Source organism: Danio rerio, chromosome 7 (assembly GCF_049306965.1).
Source record: "Danio rerio strain Tuebingen ecotype United States chromosome 7, GRCz12tu, whole genome shotgun sequence".
NCBI classification, from domain to species: Eukaryota; Metazoa; Chordata; class Actinopteri; order Cypriniformes; family Danionidae; genus Danio; species Danio rerio.
Genome location: NC_133182.1, coordinates 77,454,959 through 77,474,206, shown reverse-complemented (window position 1 = coordinate 77,474,206; position 19,248 = coordinate 77,454,959). Strand labels below are relative to the sequence as shown.

Here is a 19,248-nt window from a genome sequence, read left to right as displayed (position 1 = left end):
CTGGGCAAAAATTAATCGCGATTAATTGCATTAAACTTAAAGTTAGTTTTGATCATGTTTCTGTGACGGTCGTGGTTAGGGAAAGGAGCGAGGACTCAGGTGCAGCAAATGATGGGTATTTATTAATAATAAAATTAAAATAAAAGGCAAAACAAAAACTACCCCGAGGGGGGAAACATTAACAAAACACAAACAAACTTGGCTGGGCTGGCAAGACAAGACTGGAGCAGGCACACAGGGGGAGTGTAGATGACAAACTGGCACAGAACAGAAGACATGAGGAGATTATAAGCAGGAGAAAATTAACACACAACAGATGAACGTAATTTTACTAATAATGGGTTAACAAGTGGGGTGGGACTAGACAATAGACGGGAGAGCGCATGACAGAGACAAGACATGCGCTCACATAAAACAAGACAAGAACATGCAGCCAATGAGAGAGCTCATTAACCGCATGTTCATGACAACACTGAAGCACACCACAAAACCACGTGACCACAATGTAAACACAGAGCCACATGCTTTGACAACAGACGCAAGACACAAGCACACGATAGATAAACACCTTACCGTGCGCTCACACATATGCAACGCGCATGCTTAATCTCAGCGCCAACCAAAACTTAAACCAACTAGACGTAGGCGCAGAGAATGAAGCAGCGCGATGCTGACAGAACAAACACAAACACTAGTACAAAAGCGCGCATGTCCGAGGCACGCAGGGCCCACGCGGCCGCATCAAGCGGGAGTGCGCGCGCACACAGAGACACACACAATGACAGAAACAAGTGCTTGACCCAAGAAAACTTGAGCCGAGCGCAACAGGACAGGACTAGACATGACTAGTGTCCGGACTCTGCCACCAAAACAAGAATTTACATGACCAGAGTGGCAGAACCCTGACAGTTTCCTATGTATTGTTTTAAAGAGACGAAGAAGCTTCTAATCTCATTGGAGTGTGTCTTCTGAGATACTGTGTGCAGCAGTATTATTTTTTTCTTTCCTATCCAAAATGGTAAAAATCTAAAATTCTCTGACCACATTTCTAGAACTGCTCGATCGTGCAGATTCGCACTCTATAACATCAGAAAGATCCGACCCTTCCTATCTGAACATGCAGCTCAACTCCTTGTTTAGCTCTTGTTCTCTCCAGACTGGACTATTGCAACTCTCTACTAGCCGGGCTTCCAGCTAACTCTATCAAACCTCTTCAACTGCTTCAGAACGCAGCAGCACGAGTTGTCTTCAATGAACCTAAAAGAGCACATGTCACTCCGCTGCTCATCCGTTTGCACTGGCTGCCAGTTGCTGCTCGCATCAATTTCAAAGCTCTGATGTTTGCCTACAAAGCGACTTCTGGCTTTGCTCCTTATCTGCTCTCACTTCTGCAGATGTATGTGCCCTCCAGAAACTTGCGTTCTGTGAATGAACGTCGCCTCATGGTTCCATCCCAAAGAGGGAAGATATCACTTTCCCGAACTCTCGCGTTCAATCTGCCCAGTTGGTGGAATGAACTCCCTAACTGCATCAGAACGGAGTCACTCGCTGTCTTCAAGAAACGACTAAAAACTCAACTATTTAGTCTCCACTTTACTTCCTAATCTGCAATTGCCTCTCTGGCTCCACCGCTAACTGTATTACAAAAATAAATGACTAATGTTTTGCTTCTTACACTTTACACACCTGAAACTCGCCTACAGCACTTATTCATTGCTGCTCTTATAGTTGTGTAAATTGCTTCCTAGTCCTCATTTGTAAGTCGCTTTGGATAAAAGCGTCTGCTAAATGACTAAATGTAAAGCAAACATGCCAGCCATGTGTCTGGATACTGAATGAAACGGTGTGTTCATGATCAATACTGCATGTATAACGGAAAGTGGCGTTGCGTAAGAGGCAAACGCTGGCTGTGAACACAAAACACAGATTTATAAACAAAGCAAAGTATCAAAAGCACAGCGCAAAATATCATTCAAAGCTCTGGTCCCACATATCACATCACATGGCTTTGGATTTGCATGTCTTTTTATTTGATCGGAACATAAGAAAGGGAAGCTAAAAGCATCAGTGTTTTGACAGATGATGGAGACTCGTGAAGTGTGTGTGCGTGTGTCTGTGTGTGTATCTGCAATCCTCATTACTATTAGAGGACACCATGTCCTCTGTTTGACATACCCATAATTCATTGTGTGTGCAGAGCATCATGTAATGTTGACTCCATACTGATTTCACCCTTGTGCGTCAAACACTCTTCTGTTTCGCCGCACACGTTGAAAAATTGACATTAAAATTATTATTAATGTTTTACATTTTATCAATTCATATTTTTTAGTATTATCAGGTTTAATAAATAATTCATAAACTCACATTCAGTATGTCAAGTTTTGTATTTATTCATTTATTTTCCTTCAGCTTAGTCCCTTATTTATCAGGGGTCGCCAAAGCGGAATGAACCGCCAACTATTCCAGCATATGTTTTACACAGCGGATGCCCTTCCAGCCGCAACCCAGTACTGGGAAACACCCACACACACTCATTCACACACACTTATACACTTCGGCCAATTTAGTTCATCCAATTCCCCTATAGCGCATGTGTTTGGACTGTGGGGGAAACCGGAGCACCCGGAGGAAACACGGGGAGAACATGCAAACTCCACACAGAGATGCCAACTGACCCAGCAAGGGCTCAAACCTGCGACCTTCTTGCTGTGAGGCGACAGCGCTAACCACTGAACTGATTATTAATATTTGATATACCGTATTTTCTCTTTGTTCCTCTACAGAGTAAACCAGTGGCGTTTGCAGTGCGCACTAATGTTGGCTACAGTGCTTCTTCTGAAGATGACGTCCCCGTGCCTGGAACGGGAATCTCATTTGATCCTAAAGATTTCCTTCATGTTAAAGAAGTATGTATTTACATGTACAGCACACACGTCCATATCATATAACATTTTCACCTACAGTTCAATAAATGTTTAAAGTTATTCATATGGGCCTTAAATGTAGAATGAAATGTTTCTCTGTGTGTGTTGTGCTCTTATAAAACTCGACCACTTGTAACCTTTGTGTGTTTAATGGCAGAAATTTAATAACGACTGGTGGATCGGCCGCTTGGTGAAGGAAGGCTGCGACATCGGTTTCATCCCAAGTCCAGTGAAGCTGGAAAGCAGTCGCCTTCGCCAGGAGCAGCGCGCAAAACAAGGACGCTTTTACTCAAGGTGTCTGTTGCATAGATACTTCAAAACTACGACAAACAAACTAATACACAAAACTAATACACTCTGTGGGGGAAATAAGTATTGAACACGTCACCATTTTTCTCAGAAAATATATTTCTAAAGGTGCCCCAGATTTTCCCCGGATGTTGGTAACAACCAAATAAATCCTAATAAGAAAACTAATTAGTTTACAAATGAAGTTATGCATAATAAAATTAAATGGTGCAGAGAAAAAAAAACTGAACACATGAAGAAAGGGAGGTGTAGTTCAGCAGGGAAAGCCCAGACAGCAGCTGAAATCACTCGGTAGTTCTTCAGCAAGCCTCAGCCCTTCCAGTGTAAATGAAGATCAGCTGCTTCAGTCCAACATCTACATTAGCAGGAGGATGAAGATGAAGCCAGGGTGGACATTTCAGCAGGACAATGATCCAAAACACAGCCAAGGAGACTCTCAGATGCTTTCAGAGAAAGAAAATCAAGCTGTAGAATGGCCCACCCAATCACCTGATCCGAATCTAATTGAGAATACAGAATAAAGCTCAGATTTGATAGACGAGACCCACAGAAGCATCAAGATGTAGACACTCTGTTGAAGTCTGTGAGAAACTCACACCTGAGCAATGCATGAGGCTTCATCACCGAAGTCACCCCAAAATAAAAATGTACTCACACTCAGTAGGTTCCAACCCTTTATTATAATTTTTTTTTCTGACGATTACAAAAGATATTTTGAAAAATGTTAGGTACATCCGTATTAAAAAAAAAACTATGGAAGTCAATGGCAACCTTTTTGAGCAAAGAAACTCAAATATGTTTAGAAAAAGTTGATGGTCAGTAAATGATTTTTGGTTGAGCTATCCCTTTAAATCACAGGTGTCAAACTCAGTTCCTGGAGGGCCGCAGCTCTGCACAGTTTAGTTCCAACCCTAATTAAACACACCTGATCAAACTAATTGAGTCCTTTGTTTGAAACCTACAGGTAAGTGTGTTGGAGCAGGGTTGGAACTAAACTGTGCAGGGCTTCGGCCCTCCAGGAATTGAGTTTGACACCCCTGCTTTAAATCATATGAGTAGAGGAATATATACTCTACGCTTTCCTTTTTTTAAATTAAGGATTGTGTTTTGTTCATTTTGTTCACAGTAAATCAGGGGCAAACTCTTCATCCAGTTTAGGGGACATTGTTTCAAACTCACGGAAATCAACTCCTCCCTCCTCAGGTAAGATATCAGCATCTGATCAATGCTGTATTAGTCATTCATTCATTCATTTTCCTTCAGCTTAGTCCCTTTATTTATCAGGGGTCTACACAGCGGAATGAACCGCTAACTATTCCAGCATGTGTTTTGTGCAGCGGATCCCCTTCCAGCTGCAAACCAGTACTGGGAAACACCCATACACACTCAATCACACACACTCATAGACTACGGCCAATTTAGTTTCCTCAATTCCCTTATAGCGCATGTGTTTGTATGATTTGCAGTTCCTTGCAAGACTGTGTGTTTGTGATCGCTGGTGATCGTGACACAGATCATGTGGTTGTTGGCCTGAACTACATGTCAGCTTTACACACATGCAACTGCCCTCGGACTATTTAAAGTAATTGTCAAAATGTTATTTTTCTTATGTCAGCGTCAAAGATTCACGTGAACTTTAAATCGTCTTAACAGATGCCAGTTAGACTGCTCCATGCAAATACCCTTGAGCATATGCTATCCAATCACGTTTACACAACCCTGGAAAACGAATGTGATTGGCTGTTTTAATCTGCGAAGTGTAGACGCAGACATATTTTGTGAATAAACAAATGAAGCGTGCAGTAACCGTGAAGTGCTCAGCCACAGAGGTGGCTCTGACACTTGAGCAGGATTTTTAGCAGCTTTATAGTGCGCACCACAAAATGGTAAAATATGCGTCTGAGCAGGACTCTTACAGTGTAATATTGCATTTACGTTACAGCCTTTGTCTTTCATGCATTATTTTATGAATATCACATGAATCTGTGTGCAGAAGACATATGCATTACTTCTGCACTAAATTATCTGTTATTGTTACAGTCTTAGGCCCCGTTTACACTAATGCGTTTTCATTTTAAAATGCATACGTTTTGCTACGGTTACGCCATCCTTCCACACTACGCCGGAGTTTTCGAGCGCTGAAAACGGAGTGTTTCGAAAACGCTGAAGAGGCCGTTTTCATTCAGAAACGCTGCTGTTCTGTCGCAGTGTGGATGGGGGAAAACGGAGACACCTTAAAACGGAGGCGGGGCTGCTGAGATTCGCTACCTGATTGGGGCTTTTGTGTCATTGCGTATCCTTCCCTTATTCGTCAAGCCCCTATCACATGACTATAACACATGGCTTTAACGCTACCAGAAGACAGTACTGTAAACAACAACATGGACACAGAAACGGGAGCGTTGTTTGCACTATTGTCTGTTTTAGGCGCCATTGTGCAGTTATTCATTTGTTACGTTTAGTAACAACTCGACCTCGTCGTCTGACCACAAAAATACTTCTCTTGCTTTCTTTGCCATCGCGTTCATTATTCAACCGGCGTTTGTTGACTAACAATAACTAAATGCTGAGCGAGACGCATGCTTTCTGTTTATACTAGAACACGCATTACCAGAGTGCGCGAATGCTCACGTGATGTACGTTTTTGGTGGCGTAGTGTGGACGGAGATATGTTCAGAAACGCTAGTGTGGACGTGGATCGTTTTTGATCTAAAACGCCGTTTTATAACTAAAGCGTACTAGTGTAAACGGGGCCTTACTAGAGCGAGCAGCGATCAATGTGTTTTTTGTTTAAATATTTTTTATTGATTTTCAGTTTTTCAAATGGGAAAGAACAACAATACAAAGCCAAACCCATACCAATCCAACAGCGGGATAGCGCAAAAATGAACAAATATACAATTGTACATGTAGGTTTAAATACAAATATAAAGAAATAATAATTATTGTAACAATAATAACAATAAATTAAAATAAAAAAACAGCGATCAATGTGTTGACTGCATTTATTTAGTAGTAAAATTAGCTAGATGTTGCATTATTAACGAAATTAAAGTGTTGATAGTGCATTTGTTTTGCACTAAAATTAGTCATTGGTAATGCTGCATTGTTTTTGCAACATGATATGAGTTGTCAAACAGCATGTGGATATATTTCCTGCAAATAAATAGCAAATTGTGGCGCATTGCAAAACATTTGCATCTTGTGTTTTATTGACGTCACCAGCAACTAGTCGACGTCGACTCGACTTTGATAACATGAAAGTCAACTACCAAAAATCTAAAGTTGTTCAACCCCTAAAATATACTTATATGTGTGTGTGTGTGTGTGTAGCTGTGGACATTGACGCCGCAGGTTTAGATGCAGAGGAGAGCGATCCTCCTCCCCATCAGCGATCTCCCAAAGCCAGCCCAAACACAGTCATATCCCCTTTAGCCCGAGAGAAACGAATGCCTTTCTTTAAGAAGGTAAAGCATGTGCCGGGGCGTCAGGCGTCCTGCATCTGTCTGTTCTCCAGCAGCTTTACGCACAGCCTGATCCGCTCGTCATCGCCCCAATGCTTATTACACTCACTGTTGCCCTTCTCTCCCTGTCTTTTCCTTTGTTGACCGTGTCCCGATCTTTAACTCTCCCTCGCTCTTTTCTTTTTGTCTGTTTTTCCCTCCTCTGATCCTCAGCTAAGCAGTGGCAGAAGTCGGTGAGTTTGTTTGACCTCTCAGTGGATTCATCCGGCCTGTCAAGCATCGTTCCTGTTATGAAGTGCCTGTTGAGGTGTTCTAGTTCATTGATTATTAGGGCTGGGAGTCGATTACAAAAGTAATCTGTTCTGAGGCACTGAGAATCAAGAGTTGATTCCACAAAGAATCAATTCCTAGGCATTTAGAATCAGATTGTATTCCAAAAAGAGTCAATTCTGAGACATTGAGAATCAAGAGGTAATTCTAAAAAGAGTCAATTGCAAGGTGTTGATAATCAAGATTTGCTTTCAAAAAGAATAATTTGCAAGGCATTGAGAATCAAGAGTCAATTTCAAAAAGAATCAGTTCTTAGGCATTGAGATTTGAGAGTAGAGAGGCATTGAAAATCAAGAGTCGATTCTAAAAAGAATCAGTTCCGAGGCATTGAGAACCAAGAGTTGATTCGAAAAACCAATTGATTCTGAGGTGTTGAGAATCAAGAGTTTATTCCTAAAAGAATAAATTTTGAGGCATTACGAATTGGGAGTCAATTCCAAAAAGAATAAATTCTGAGGCATTGAGAATCAAGAGTCAATTCTAAAAAGAATCAATTCCTAGGCATTGAGAATCAAGACTCGATTCCAAAAAGAATCAGTTCTGAGGCATTGAGAAGAGAGAGTCGAGGCATTGAAAATCAAGAGTCGATTCCAAAAAGAATCAGTTCCAATGCACTGAGAACTAAAAGTTGATTCCAAAAGAACCAATAGTCGATTCCAAAAAGGATGAATTCTGAAATCAAGTTGATTTAAAAAAGAATTAATTCTGAGACATTGAGAATCAAGAGTCGATTCCAAATAGAATCAACTGAGAGGCATTAGGAATCAAGAGTCAAATCCAAAAAGAATCAAGTCCAAGACATTAAGAATCAGATGAGACATTGAGAGTCAAGAGTTGATTCCAAAAACATTTGATACTATGGTGTTGAGAATAGAGAATTGATTCCAAAAAGAATAAAATCTGAGGCAGTGAGAATCAAGACTCGATTGTAAGAAGAATAAATTCAGAGGCATTGAAAATCGATTGCAAAAAGAAACAATTCCAAAGTAGACACTGAGAATCAAGAGTCAATTCCAAAAAAAAAATAATAATAATAATTTCTAGGCCTTGAAAATGGAGGGTTGATTCCAAAGCTCGGAATGGATTTTATAAAAGGAATTGACTCCTCTTTTCAGTTTAAAAGAACTAATTAATACTTTGATTCTTGGTAATAATGATCAGAATACACGATCAGACATTTCCATGAACAGATGAAGTGGATTTGCTTCATGGAATTCTTACACTATAGTTTTGTAACTGCTGGCGATGGTTCACCAAAGTAAAAAATGTATTTGACACCCTACGTTTACTTAATTATAAGAGAACTACTATGATCACACCTTTAATAGAGTTGTGTAGGATTAGATGCTTTTACATTTGTAAGTTTTTATTTTGTAAGCTTAAAAAATGCGCAACATAGTAGGAACGATCGCATGGCCACTTCTAAGTAACACTTCTTAGTCTCCTTTTAACAATTGTCCGCGATACAGCTTCATATGTGTTTATTTGTGTGTGTGTGTGTGTGCATGTTTAAATAACACTATTATTTATACAGTAAATCAAAAATTATCAACATTTCTCATAGCATCAGTTTATTCACTATAGTTTACAATGGGCATAAAAAATATGACAAGAGTTAAACTGGGTGATAACAATGCCATCTTGACAATGTCAGATAACTTTAAACAATGATTGACAATAATTACACAACTCTAAGTACTCTATCAATGCTCAAAATCAGTCTGTAACCAGATTCATATATAAAGTGTTACTTCAACATCGATCTTGTATACTATACACAACTGTATAAATAATAATGGTATCATTTGCTTACTGTTCTGTTATAAAACCCTGGTAAGAATACATCATTCTACTAAACATGGTGTGTGTTTTGAGTTTTCAAGTGGGTGTCAAATTTAATGTAGGTTTGTTTTCAGCCAAAATTAATGCATTACATTAGTTATATATAGAAATGCATGCAAAGAACTGCTGTCATTTTTTAAAGGCATAGTTCACCCAAAAATGAACATTTGCTCATCATTAATTCTCCCTTGTGTGGTTTTATGAGTTTCTTTCTTCTGTAGAACCCCCCAAAAAAAGATATTTCAAAGAATACAACCCATTGACTTTCGTAGAAGGCAAAAATAATGACTATGAAATTCAGCCAGCTACCAGCATTCTTCAAAATATCTTCTTTTGTGAAGAAAGAATCTCAAATAGGCTTTGAACAAGTCAATGATGATCGAATTTTCCTTTTTGGGTGAACTGTCCCTTTAAATATTCAGCAAATATAAGAACATGCCTGCTGACGTTAAATTTGACACTTGAAGCATTTAGGTTGGTCTTGATCGTTGTGTCTCTGTATCGTGTAAGGTGAGTGTGTGTTTATGTTGTGTTTGTGTGCCGCTGTACAGACGGAGCATGCTCCTCCATATGATGTGGTGCCGTCGATGAGGCCGGTTGTTCTCGTTGGACCTTCACTCAAGGGCTACGAGGTGCTGCAGAAAGTATTGTGATGCCGTACTGAAACATACAACACACAGGCTTATTGTAAATACGTGCTCTAGTCTACATTTTTGTAAAGCTGCAAAAACAACATACATTTGACTGCAGTTTGTAGGTTAAAATTAACACTAGGGGGCAGTATGACGCCAACAACTTTTGTTTCTTTTCACACTTATGATATTTACAGGGACATATTATTGATGAATGCAGGATTATTTTTCGTGCAGTTCTTTGCACAATACCAAAAATAAATCCTACAATAATAAAATTCCTATCTTAATAAGGACAACTTTTCTGGCGTGGTCAGTTTGCTCAGGAGCTCACCTTGTATGTGTTGAGCTTGTGCGGCAGAAGGCTTGGGTTTGAAGTGAAGCATGCTTCCACAAGAGATAAAAGCAATGTGAAATCAAGGTAAAACTATGTTTGCTGTGCACTTTTCTCTTACATTTGCTTTTAAAAACACTATTATATTATAGCGAAGAATTTAGTTCAGTGGTTGGATAGCTGATCCGTATGATAAGTATGGTAAGTAACGCATTTCAGAAAATGGCAAAAATGTAGCCAGCACCCTCTAGTGGCTTTGTTATCTGAAACATGCAACAAAACATACCCTTAGTAACGCATTCCATATTGGCAAAATGTAGCCAGCGCCGTCTAGTGGCTTTGCTATCTGAAACGTGCAACAAAACATACCCTAAGTAACGTATTTTAGATTCGCAAAAATGTAGCCAGCACCCTCTAGTGGCTTTGCTATGTAAAATGTGCAACAAAACGTACCCTAAGTAACGTATTTTAGATTAGCAAAATGTAGCCAGCGCCCTCTAGTGGTTTTGTCATCTGAAACGTGCAACAAAACACCCTTAGTAATGCATTTCACATTGGCAAAAATGTAGCCAGCGCCGTCTAGTGACTTTGCTATCTGAAACGTGCAACAAAACGTACCGTAAGTAATGTATTTTAGATTAGCAAAATGTAGTCAGCGCCCTCTAGTGGATTTGTCATCTTAAATGTGCAACAAAACACACCCTTAGTAACGTATTTCAGATTCGCAAAAATGTAGCCAGCGCTCTTTAGTGGATTTGTCATCTAAAACGTGCAACAAAACACATCCTTATTAACGCATTTCAGATACACAAAAAATGTAGCCAGCGCCCTCTAGTGGATTTGTCATCTGAAATGTGCATCGAAACATACCTAGAGCTACGTATTTTTGGTTTCGCAAAAAAAAAAAATGCTGACTGAAGCATGTATTTCCAATGAGCCTGGGTTGAAAACTTATTAAAGTGCGCATTACAGTTACAATCACATTTAAAGTTACATTAAAGTTTATTTTGCTAGCGTTTGTTTTGGTAAACCTGAAGCAAAATCTTACAATGTTCTATCGCTCTGTAACGGCAGTTGTTCTCTGATGATGTCAGTTTGACAGTAAAATATGCACAGCTATGCCCTTCCACCTATTACTGATGGTGCATTAGTCAGAAGTAATGTCGGATAAATTGTATTTACGAGTTGAACGCCACCGTTATTAAGGCGTTATTATGAGTGACAAAACTAAATTTTCTTTAAGCATCGAGTTTCCAACGCTTCTAAGGGCCCACACATTTTGGTGGCCCCCAGAGATATTATTAATGGCCCACAACATATACCCCCCCACTCCTTCCACTTTCGTCTGCGACACCCCCTCATCCTCCAATGATGGTTGGGTTTAGGGGTGGAGTTTGGTGCCACGCCTCTTTTTAAAAACCAAACAATTTTGTACGGCTGATCTCGAATTACTGAATTAGCCACTAAACTGACAAAACGTAAAATAGTTACGTTTCCTTGACAAACACAATACATTACTAAAATATAAAATAATATTATATATATATATATATATATATATATATATATATATATATATATATATATATATATATATATATATATATATATATATATAAAAGTTGACAGGTGGTCAACGAACTGGTAATGCCTGAAACTCCTCTTTAAATGTTCGTCATTACATTTCTGTGTTCATATTTTGAACGATTTCTTTCGCAAGGGCATATTAATTTAAATTTACACTGCAAAAATATATGGGTGTATATAATTTAAAAGCGTAGTATTGCATTATGGGATTTTGTTTCTCTGTTTTGACAAATTTTGATGCTGAAATTTTAACTCTGAAGTTTGACAAAGTGACTTTTAACTAAAAATGTTGGGTTATTTCAACTCAATTTTGACAATAATATGAACAAAACCAATCGTTGAGTTTATTTTCTGTAATTAAATTGTACAGGGATAAATTTAACCCCACGTTTGTTTTTGTACTTACCCAATTTGATTTGAAACCCTGTGTAATAATTTAAAACAATACATCGTCATGGTTGATGTCATGTAAAATACAATATAAAACCAGCCAATGAGCTGCCAGTATTTTTAACCCGTCAAGCATTTACATTAGCTTTCTGAAGGTAATAGATATACAGTGTGCTAAAGGTGGCAGACAAGTGACCAGTGTTTGTTTTGTGTGTGTGTGTGTGTGTGTGTGTGAACAGGTAACAGATATGATGCAGAAAGCGCTGTTTGACTTTCTGAAGCACCGGTTTGAGGGGAGGTGAGTGTGTGTCCCGCTCTTTCTCTTCCTCCTCAGGGATAGTTAGTTTATATATTTGTGTATACGTCACGCGAGTCTGTGGAGTTTCTTTAAATAGTCCCATCTCATTGCCTTAATTGGCCATAAGCACACAGTCCACTCACATGCTTCTGCCTTCCCTGGACTGAAGCTTCCCGCACAACACGGCCTGCATTCACAGTACGACATTTAATAAATCCATCTGTAAAACTGCCCACACAGCTCTGCATTTAGAGCATGACATTAAGCAAATATATCTGTACGACCGCCCGCACAGCACACCTCTGCATTTACAAATCTGAAACTTTATCCAGAGCTAAGTCATACTGTACATGGTTTGAAATTAAATTAAAATGTTTTTTTAAACTATTGTGCAAAGTTTTTGCCTTCAAATAATAATAATAATTTTGACTACTATATAATGCTGACTGACTGACCCCAGGGTTGTGGGTACTTCTTCTAGTATCCGCCCACACACACACTGAATGGAGCACTAGATGCGGGAATGCTCAAAATAAATGCGCACATTTTGGGAAGACAGGAAGCGTGAGTTGTGTTAAAGAGATAGTTCATCCACACAAAAAAAACTGATTTCTTGTTCATTTACTTAGATTCATTTCATCCAAGATGTTCAGTAGAGCAGTGGTCCCCAACCTTTTTTTCACCGCGGACCGGTCAACGGTTGTCAATTTTACAACGGGCTGGTGTGGGGTTTCTTCACGTGAACACTGCTAACTTACTGCGCTCGTGCATCCAGCTTAATCATGAACAACTCAGTGCGCATGCGCTAGTTGCACTATCGCAGTCTGATTATGTTTCAATAAAGGTTTATATGCATTAAATACATAACATCAGTGCCAAACATCTCAACTGACGAACATATTAACAATAATACAACCGTATAGCCGAATTAAATGTATGCATTGCCATGTTACAGCCCTAATCAGGGCCGGCGCGTCCATAGTGGCAACCTAGGGCGGCAGTATAGAGAGGGCGGCGTCCGCAACACCCCCCTTACCACCCGCGTCCTCAGTTATGTCCGCGACACCTCCCTCACCACCTGCGTCCTCAGATATATTCGCGCATAGGCGACAGAATAGAGAGGGCTGCGTCAGTAAGCGACACCTCCATCAGCAACCGCGCGTCCTCAGTTACATCCGCGCATAGGGCAGCAGAATAGAGGTCTGCGACACCCGCGCGTCCTCAGTTATATCCGCGCATAGGGCAGCAGAATAGAGGTCTGCGACACCCGCGCGTCCTCAGTTACGCCCTATTCACACGGGGCGTCAGCGTCAACGCTTCCCATTCACTTTGAATGGGTGACGTCAGGCGTTGCCGAACTGCATTGTGGATCCGTCTGCGCCGCTTCAGAAGCGTTCCTCGCTGCAGAAGTTGGGACCAGCTCAACTTTTCAAGCGCCGACGGAAGCGTCAGCCAATCAGATCGCTGTATGCAAATACACCAGCTCAGACAGTGGCCTATTGCTGACTGAATTTCATTGGCTGACGCTTCTATGACGATCGTTTCAGCTCCAACTTCAGACACGCCCTCTGTCAAGCGTTGACGCTGAAGCCCCGTGTGAATAGGGCGTTATATCCGCGCTTAGGGCGGCAGAATAGAGGTCTGCGACACCTGCGCGTCCTCAGTTATATCCGCGCATAGGGCGGCAGAATAGAGGTCTGCAACACCCGCGCGTCCTCAGTTATATCCGCGCTTAGGGCGGCAGAATAGAGGTCTGCAACACCCGCGCGTCCTCAGTTATATCCGCGCATAGGGCGGCAGAATAGAGGTCTGCGACACCCGCGGGTCCTCAGTTATATCCGCGCTTAGGGCGGCAGAATAGAGGTCTGCGACACCCGCGCGTCCTCAGTTATATCCGCGCTTAGGGCAGCAGAATAGAGGTCTGCAACACCCGCGCGTCCTCAGTTATATCCGTGCATAGGGCAGCAGAATAGAGGTCTGCAACACCCGCGCGTCCTCAGTTATATCCGCGCATAGGGCAGCAGAATAGAGGTCTGCGACACCCGCGCGTCCTCAGTTATATCCGTGCATAGGGCAGCAAAATAGAGGTCTGCGACACCCGCGGGTCCTCAGTTATATCCGCGCTTAGGGCGGCAGAATAGAGGTCTGCAACACCCGCGCGTCCTCAGTTATATCCGCGCATAGGGCGGCAGAATAGAGGTCTGCAACACCCGCGCGTCCTCAGTTATATCCGCGCTTAGGGCGGCAGAATAGAGGTCTGCAACACCCGCGCGTCCTCAGTTATATCCGCGCATAGGGCGGCAGAATAGAGGTCTGCGACACCCGCGGGTCCTCAGTTATATCCGCGCTTAGGGCGGCAGAATAGAGGTCTGCGACACCCGCGCGTCCTCAGTTATATCCGCGCATAGGGCAGCAGAATAGAGGTCTGCAACACCCGCGCGTCCTCAGTTATATCCGTGCATAGGGCAGCAGAATAGAGGTCTGCAACACCCGCGCGTCCTCAGTTATATCCGCGCATAGGGCAGCAGAATAGAGGTCTGCGACACCCGCGCGTCCTCAGTTATATCCGTGCATAGGGCAGCAGAATAGAGGTCTGCAACACCCGCGCGTCCTCAGTTATATCCGCGCATAGGGCAGCAGAATAGAGGTCTGCAACACCCGCGCGTCCTCAGTTATATCCGTGCATAGGGCAGCAAAATAGAGGTCTGCGACACCCGCGGGTCCTCAGTTATATCCGCGCATAGGGCAGCAGAATAGAGGTCTGCGACACCCGCGCGTCCTCAGTTATATCCGCGCATAGGGCAGCAGAATAGAGGTCTGCGACACCCGCGGGTCCTCAGTTATATCCGCGCATAGGGCAGCAGAATAGAGGTCTGCGACACCCGCGCGTCCTCAGTTATATCCGCGCATAGGGCAGCAGAATAGAGGTCTGCGACACCCGCGGGTCCTCAGTTATATCCGCGCATAGGGCAGCAGAATAGAGGTCTGCGACACCCGCGCGTCCTCAGTTATATCCGCGCATAGGGCAGCAGAATAGAGGTCTGCGACACCCGCGGGTCCTCAGTTATATCCGCGCATAGGGCAGCAGAATAGAGGTCTGCGACACCCGCGCGTCCTCAGTTATATCCGCGCATAGGGCAGCAGAATAGAGGTCTGCGACACCCGTGCGTCCTCAGTTATATCCGCGCATAGGGCAGCAGAATAGAGGTCTGCGACACCTGCGCGTCCTCAGTTATATCCGCGCATAGGGCAGCAGAATAGAGGTCTGCGACACCCGCGCGTCCTCAGTTATATCCGCGCTTAGGGCGGCAGAATAGAGGTCTGCAACACCCGTGCGTCCTCAGTTATATCCGCGCATAGGGCAGCAGAATAGAGGTCTGCGACACCCGCGCGTCCTCAGTTATATCCGCGCTTAGGGCGGCAGAATAGAGGTCTGCAACACCCGTGCGTCCTCAGTTATATCCACGCATAGGGCAGCAGAATAGAGGTCTGCGACACCCGCGCGTCCTCAGTTATATCCGCGCATAGGGTGGCAGAATAGAGGTCTGCGACACCCGCGCATCCTCAGTTATATCCGTGGATAGGGCAGCAGAATAGAGGTCTGCGACACCCGCGCGTCCTCAGTTATATCCGCGCATAGGGCAGCAGAATAGAGGTCTGCGACACCCGCGCGTCCTCAGTTATATCCGCGCATAGGGTGGCAGAATAGAGGTCTGCGACACCCGCGCATCCTCAGTTATATCCGTGGATAGGGCAGCAGAATAGAGGTCTGCGACACCCGCGTGTCCTCAGTTATATCCGCGCATAGGGCAGCAGAATAGAGGTCTGCAACACAAGCGCGTCCTCAGTTATATCCGCGCTTAGGGCGGCAGAATAGAGGTCTGCGACACCCGCGCGTCCTCAGTTATATCCGCGCTTAGGGCGGCAGAATAGAGGTCTGCGACACCCGCGGGTCCTCAGTTATATCCGCGCATAGGGCAGCAGAATAGAGGTCTGCGACACCCGCGCGTCCTCAGTTATATCCGCGCATAGGGCAGCAGAATAGAGGTCTGCGACACCCGCGCGTCCTCAGTTATATCCGCGCATAGGGCAGCAGAATAGAGGTCTGCGACACCCGCGCGTCCTCAGTTATATCCGCGCATAGGGCAGCAGAATAGAGGTCTGCGACACCCGCGCGTCCTCAGTTATATCCGCGCATAGGGCAGCAGAATAGAGGTCTGCGACACCCGCGCGTCCTCAGTTATATCCGCGCATAGGGCAGCAGAATAGAGGTCTGCGACACCCGTGCGTCCTCAGTTATATCCGCGCATAGGGCAGCAGAATAGAGGTCTGCAACACCCGCGCGTCCTCAGTTATATCCGCGCATAGGGCAGCAGAATAGAGGTCCGCGACACTTCATTTTCATAACCGGTCACTTTCATTTTCACATATTGGGGTTGAAGGCGGCATGATCGTCCTCTGCCTAGAGCGGCAGTTCAGCTTGCTCCGGCCCTGGCCCTAATGAGTATGATTATCTGAAACTCCATATAGATACATATTGCAGTAATTTCAGCTACTTACTTAGCGATGCACGCACACATATATGCACAATCCTTAAATGCTCTACTGAGTTGGACTCTATTGACCTTATTCTAAAATGCGGAAGTGCGCCTGTTTTCGCGATTGTCTTAGAACTTCCGATTCAGTCACCTATGGGAGAAATGACAAGGAATAATAAACGACAGAAAACGGTCAAACTACTTGCTCTACAAACAAATGTTTGCATGACTATACAGACCAAGTAGAATAATATAATATTAGAAAATATCAAATTGCAACATCAAGCAGCGTAACGAGCAGTTTTTAACGTCAAAAAATGAATGGAAGTGAATGAGACCGGAAGTCGCGAGACAAAAAGATTCAAATGGCAGCGCCTGCTGGTCGGCGGAGAATAAGGTAAATACTTCCTGTTTTTTAACTTTAAACTATCAACAACCACCAATGAGTTATATTCTATCGTTCTTCCCGCTCCGTGGTGGATTTTGGCATAGTCCATTTCACGTGAGATGGCGGGGGTGAGTGGAAGAAACCAAGTCGCGGGGGGGATATTTTCTACAGAAATAATTTATGATTTCTTATGTGGGCCGGTACCAATTGTTCCGCGGACAGGTACGGTGGTTGAAGACCACTGCAGTAGAGCATTAAAGAAGATTTTGAGCTGAATCCGTAGTCCTTGGAGATCCATATAATAGCAATGAATGGTGACAGGTTTATTGGATTAAAAATAAACACATGCAAACGAGTCCAAATCAATAGCCGTGGCTCCTGCTGACACACTGAGGTCTTGTAAAGTCAAACGATTGTCCGTGTAAGAAACTGAATATTCATTCAGTCATTATTTTATTGGCTTTATTAATCAGGGGTCACCACAGTGGAATGAACTGCCAACTTATCCAGCTTATGTTTTATGCAGTGGATGCCCTCTCCATCACTGGGAAACACCCATACACTTTCATTCACACACATACACTACGGACAATTTGGCTTACCCAAATCCCCTATAGCGCATGTGTTTGGACTGAGGGGGAAACCGGAGCACCCGGTGCAAACCCATGCCAAAACACGGGGAGAACATGCAAACTCCACACAGAAACGCCCACTGACCCAGATGAGGCTTGAACCAGCGACTCCAAGACCTGTGCCTCTAGGAACAGGGTTGGGAAACACTGCATTCAAGTACTTGTGTTTGATTAGCATTGGTTTGTCATCTGTGTTTTCTGTGCTTCAGGATAACCATCACAAGAGTGGCAGCTGATATCTCTCTGGCCAAACGCTCAGTACTGAACAACCCCAGTAAACACGCCATCATCGAGCGCTCAAACACACGCTCCAATCTAGGTGAGAGCAACACTTGCACACTCCTCTGCTCTTTGAAACTGACCCTTTTAGACGTTGACCCTAATTGTGGCATTTTGGTTACTGTCGCTTTAAATGCAAACGAGATTGTGCTCTTTTCAAAAGAGGGCGGAGCTACAGATGCCTATGTGTCAGCATAAGTGGCAGATTCAAAAACAGCATGCTAATGAGGGAGAGATGGTCACTAGTGGGCGGGGCTTTCCCCCTCTGATGACACGTACAAAGAGAGAATGTCAATCAAAGTGTTTCTGCAGACTGTTTTCATCAAGTCTGATTATAAAAAGTAGATTTAATACATGTTTAGCATTAGAGCCTGGTTATATTTACAGACTGCTACTAAACAACCCCCCCTATAAAACTTTTACTTTACTGTAATGCCTTCATTCTGTGAATTGTGTCTGTTTGTTTGTGTGTAGCGGAGGTTCAGAGCGAGATCGAGAGGATATTTGAGCTGGCCCGAACGCTGCAGCTGGTGGTTTTGGACGCCGACACAATAAACCATCCGTCACAGCTGGGGAAAACCTGTCTGGCACCCATCATTGTCTACATCAAGATCACCTCTCCAAAGGTTCACACTCAGATTAGACACACACACACAGCTCTTGTGCATGTGTGTGAAATAAGGGTGTGAACTTATGGTCTCACGGTTCGGGTTATGATTAACGACTGCAATGTTTTGCATACACAATTTTTAACTTGACTTAACATGAAGACGGTTTTTAATTCTAGCAGTCAGATATAAAGTTGAAGTCAAAGTTATTCGCCCTCTCGAAATTTTTCACAGTATTTCCTGTAATATTTTTTCTCCTGTAGAAACATTATTAACTTATTAGCTTATTTGTTTTATTTCAGCTAGAATAAATTTAAAGCCATCTTAAGGTCAATATTATTAGCCCCTTTAAGCTATATTTGTTTTGGATTGTCTACAGAAATAAACACTGTTGTACAGTGACTTGCCTAATTACCCTAACTTGCTTATTTAACCTAGTTTTACCTACTTTTAAGCCTTGTAATGTTTTCAAAATCAGTATACAGTTCAGACCTAACGATTTATTATTTAATGAAACAGCCATCATATTTGTTACGGATTAAAAAGGATGTCATGAAAACAACTTCACTGTCATGCTAGTAAAAACTGTAGAGTAGCCCATTACTACTTTTAAATGAGTTACTCAATGTTGCATATTTCGACTTTTCTCTCTATATTCTCTCTCTGACAGTTTGTTATGACGTTGATGTT

At 42.8% G+C, this 19,248-nt stretch overlaps 2 protein-coding genes across 23 annotated transcripts in view; one reads left to right on the top strand and one right to left on the bottom strand.

The window, feature by feature from the left end:
* The window catches only part of cacnb2a (calcium channel, voltage-dependent, beta 2a), a 47,232-nt gene that overhangs the window by 15,767 nt on the left and 12,217 nt on the right, over positions 1-19,248 (top strand). For 6 of the 14 annotated variants that reach the window (XR_012382563.1, XR_012382562.1, XR_012382561.1 and 3 more), the window contains 8 exons: positions 2,787-2,909; positions 3,085-3,221; positions 4,363-4,439; positions 6,914-6,933; positions 9,424-9,504; positions 12,055-12,113; positions 17,881-17,990; positions 18,425-18,576. Coding sequence is in view for 8 of the 14 variants with exons in the window: in XM_068222417.2 (XP_068078518.1) it covers positions 2,787-2,909; positions 3,085-3,221; positions 4,363-4,439; positions 6,914-6,933; positions 9,424-9,504; positions 12,055-12,113; positions 17,881-17,990; positions 18,425-18,576 (759 nt within the window). In the remaining 6 variants the exon portion in view is untranslated. Of the gene's footprint in view, positions 1-2,786; positions 2,910-3,084; positions 3,222-4,362; positions 4,440-6,569; positions 6,704-6,913; positions 6,934-9,423; positions 9,505-12,054; positions 12,114-17,880; positions 17,991-18,424; positions 19,162-19,248 lie in introns of those variants that run through there. The other 8 variants (XR_012382559.1, XR_012382558.1, XR_012382560.1 and 5 more) reach the window with 3 other exon arrangements.
* Positions 8,585-19,248, bottom strand: part of nsun6 (NOP2/Sun RNA methyltransferase 6) — a 36,102-nt gene continuing 25,438 nt past the window's right edge. For all 9 annotated transcript variants that reach the window (XM_017357149.4, XM_068222797.2, XM_005169055.6 and 6 more), the window contains one exon: positions 8,585-9,532. The gene's annotated coding sequence lies outside the window, so the exon portion shown is untranslated. The remainder of the gene's footprint in view (positions 9,533-19,248) is intronic.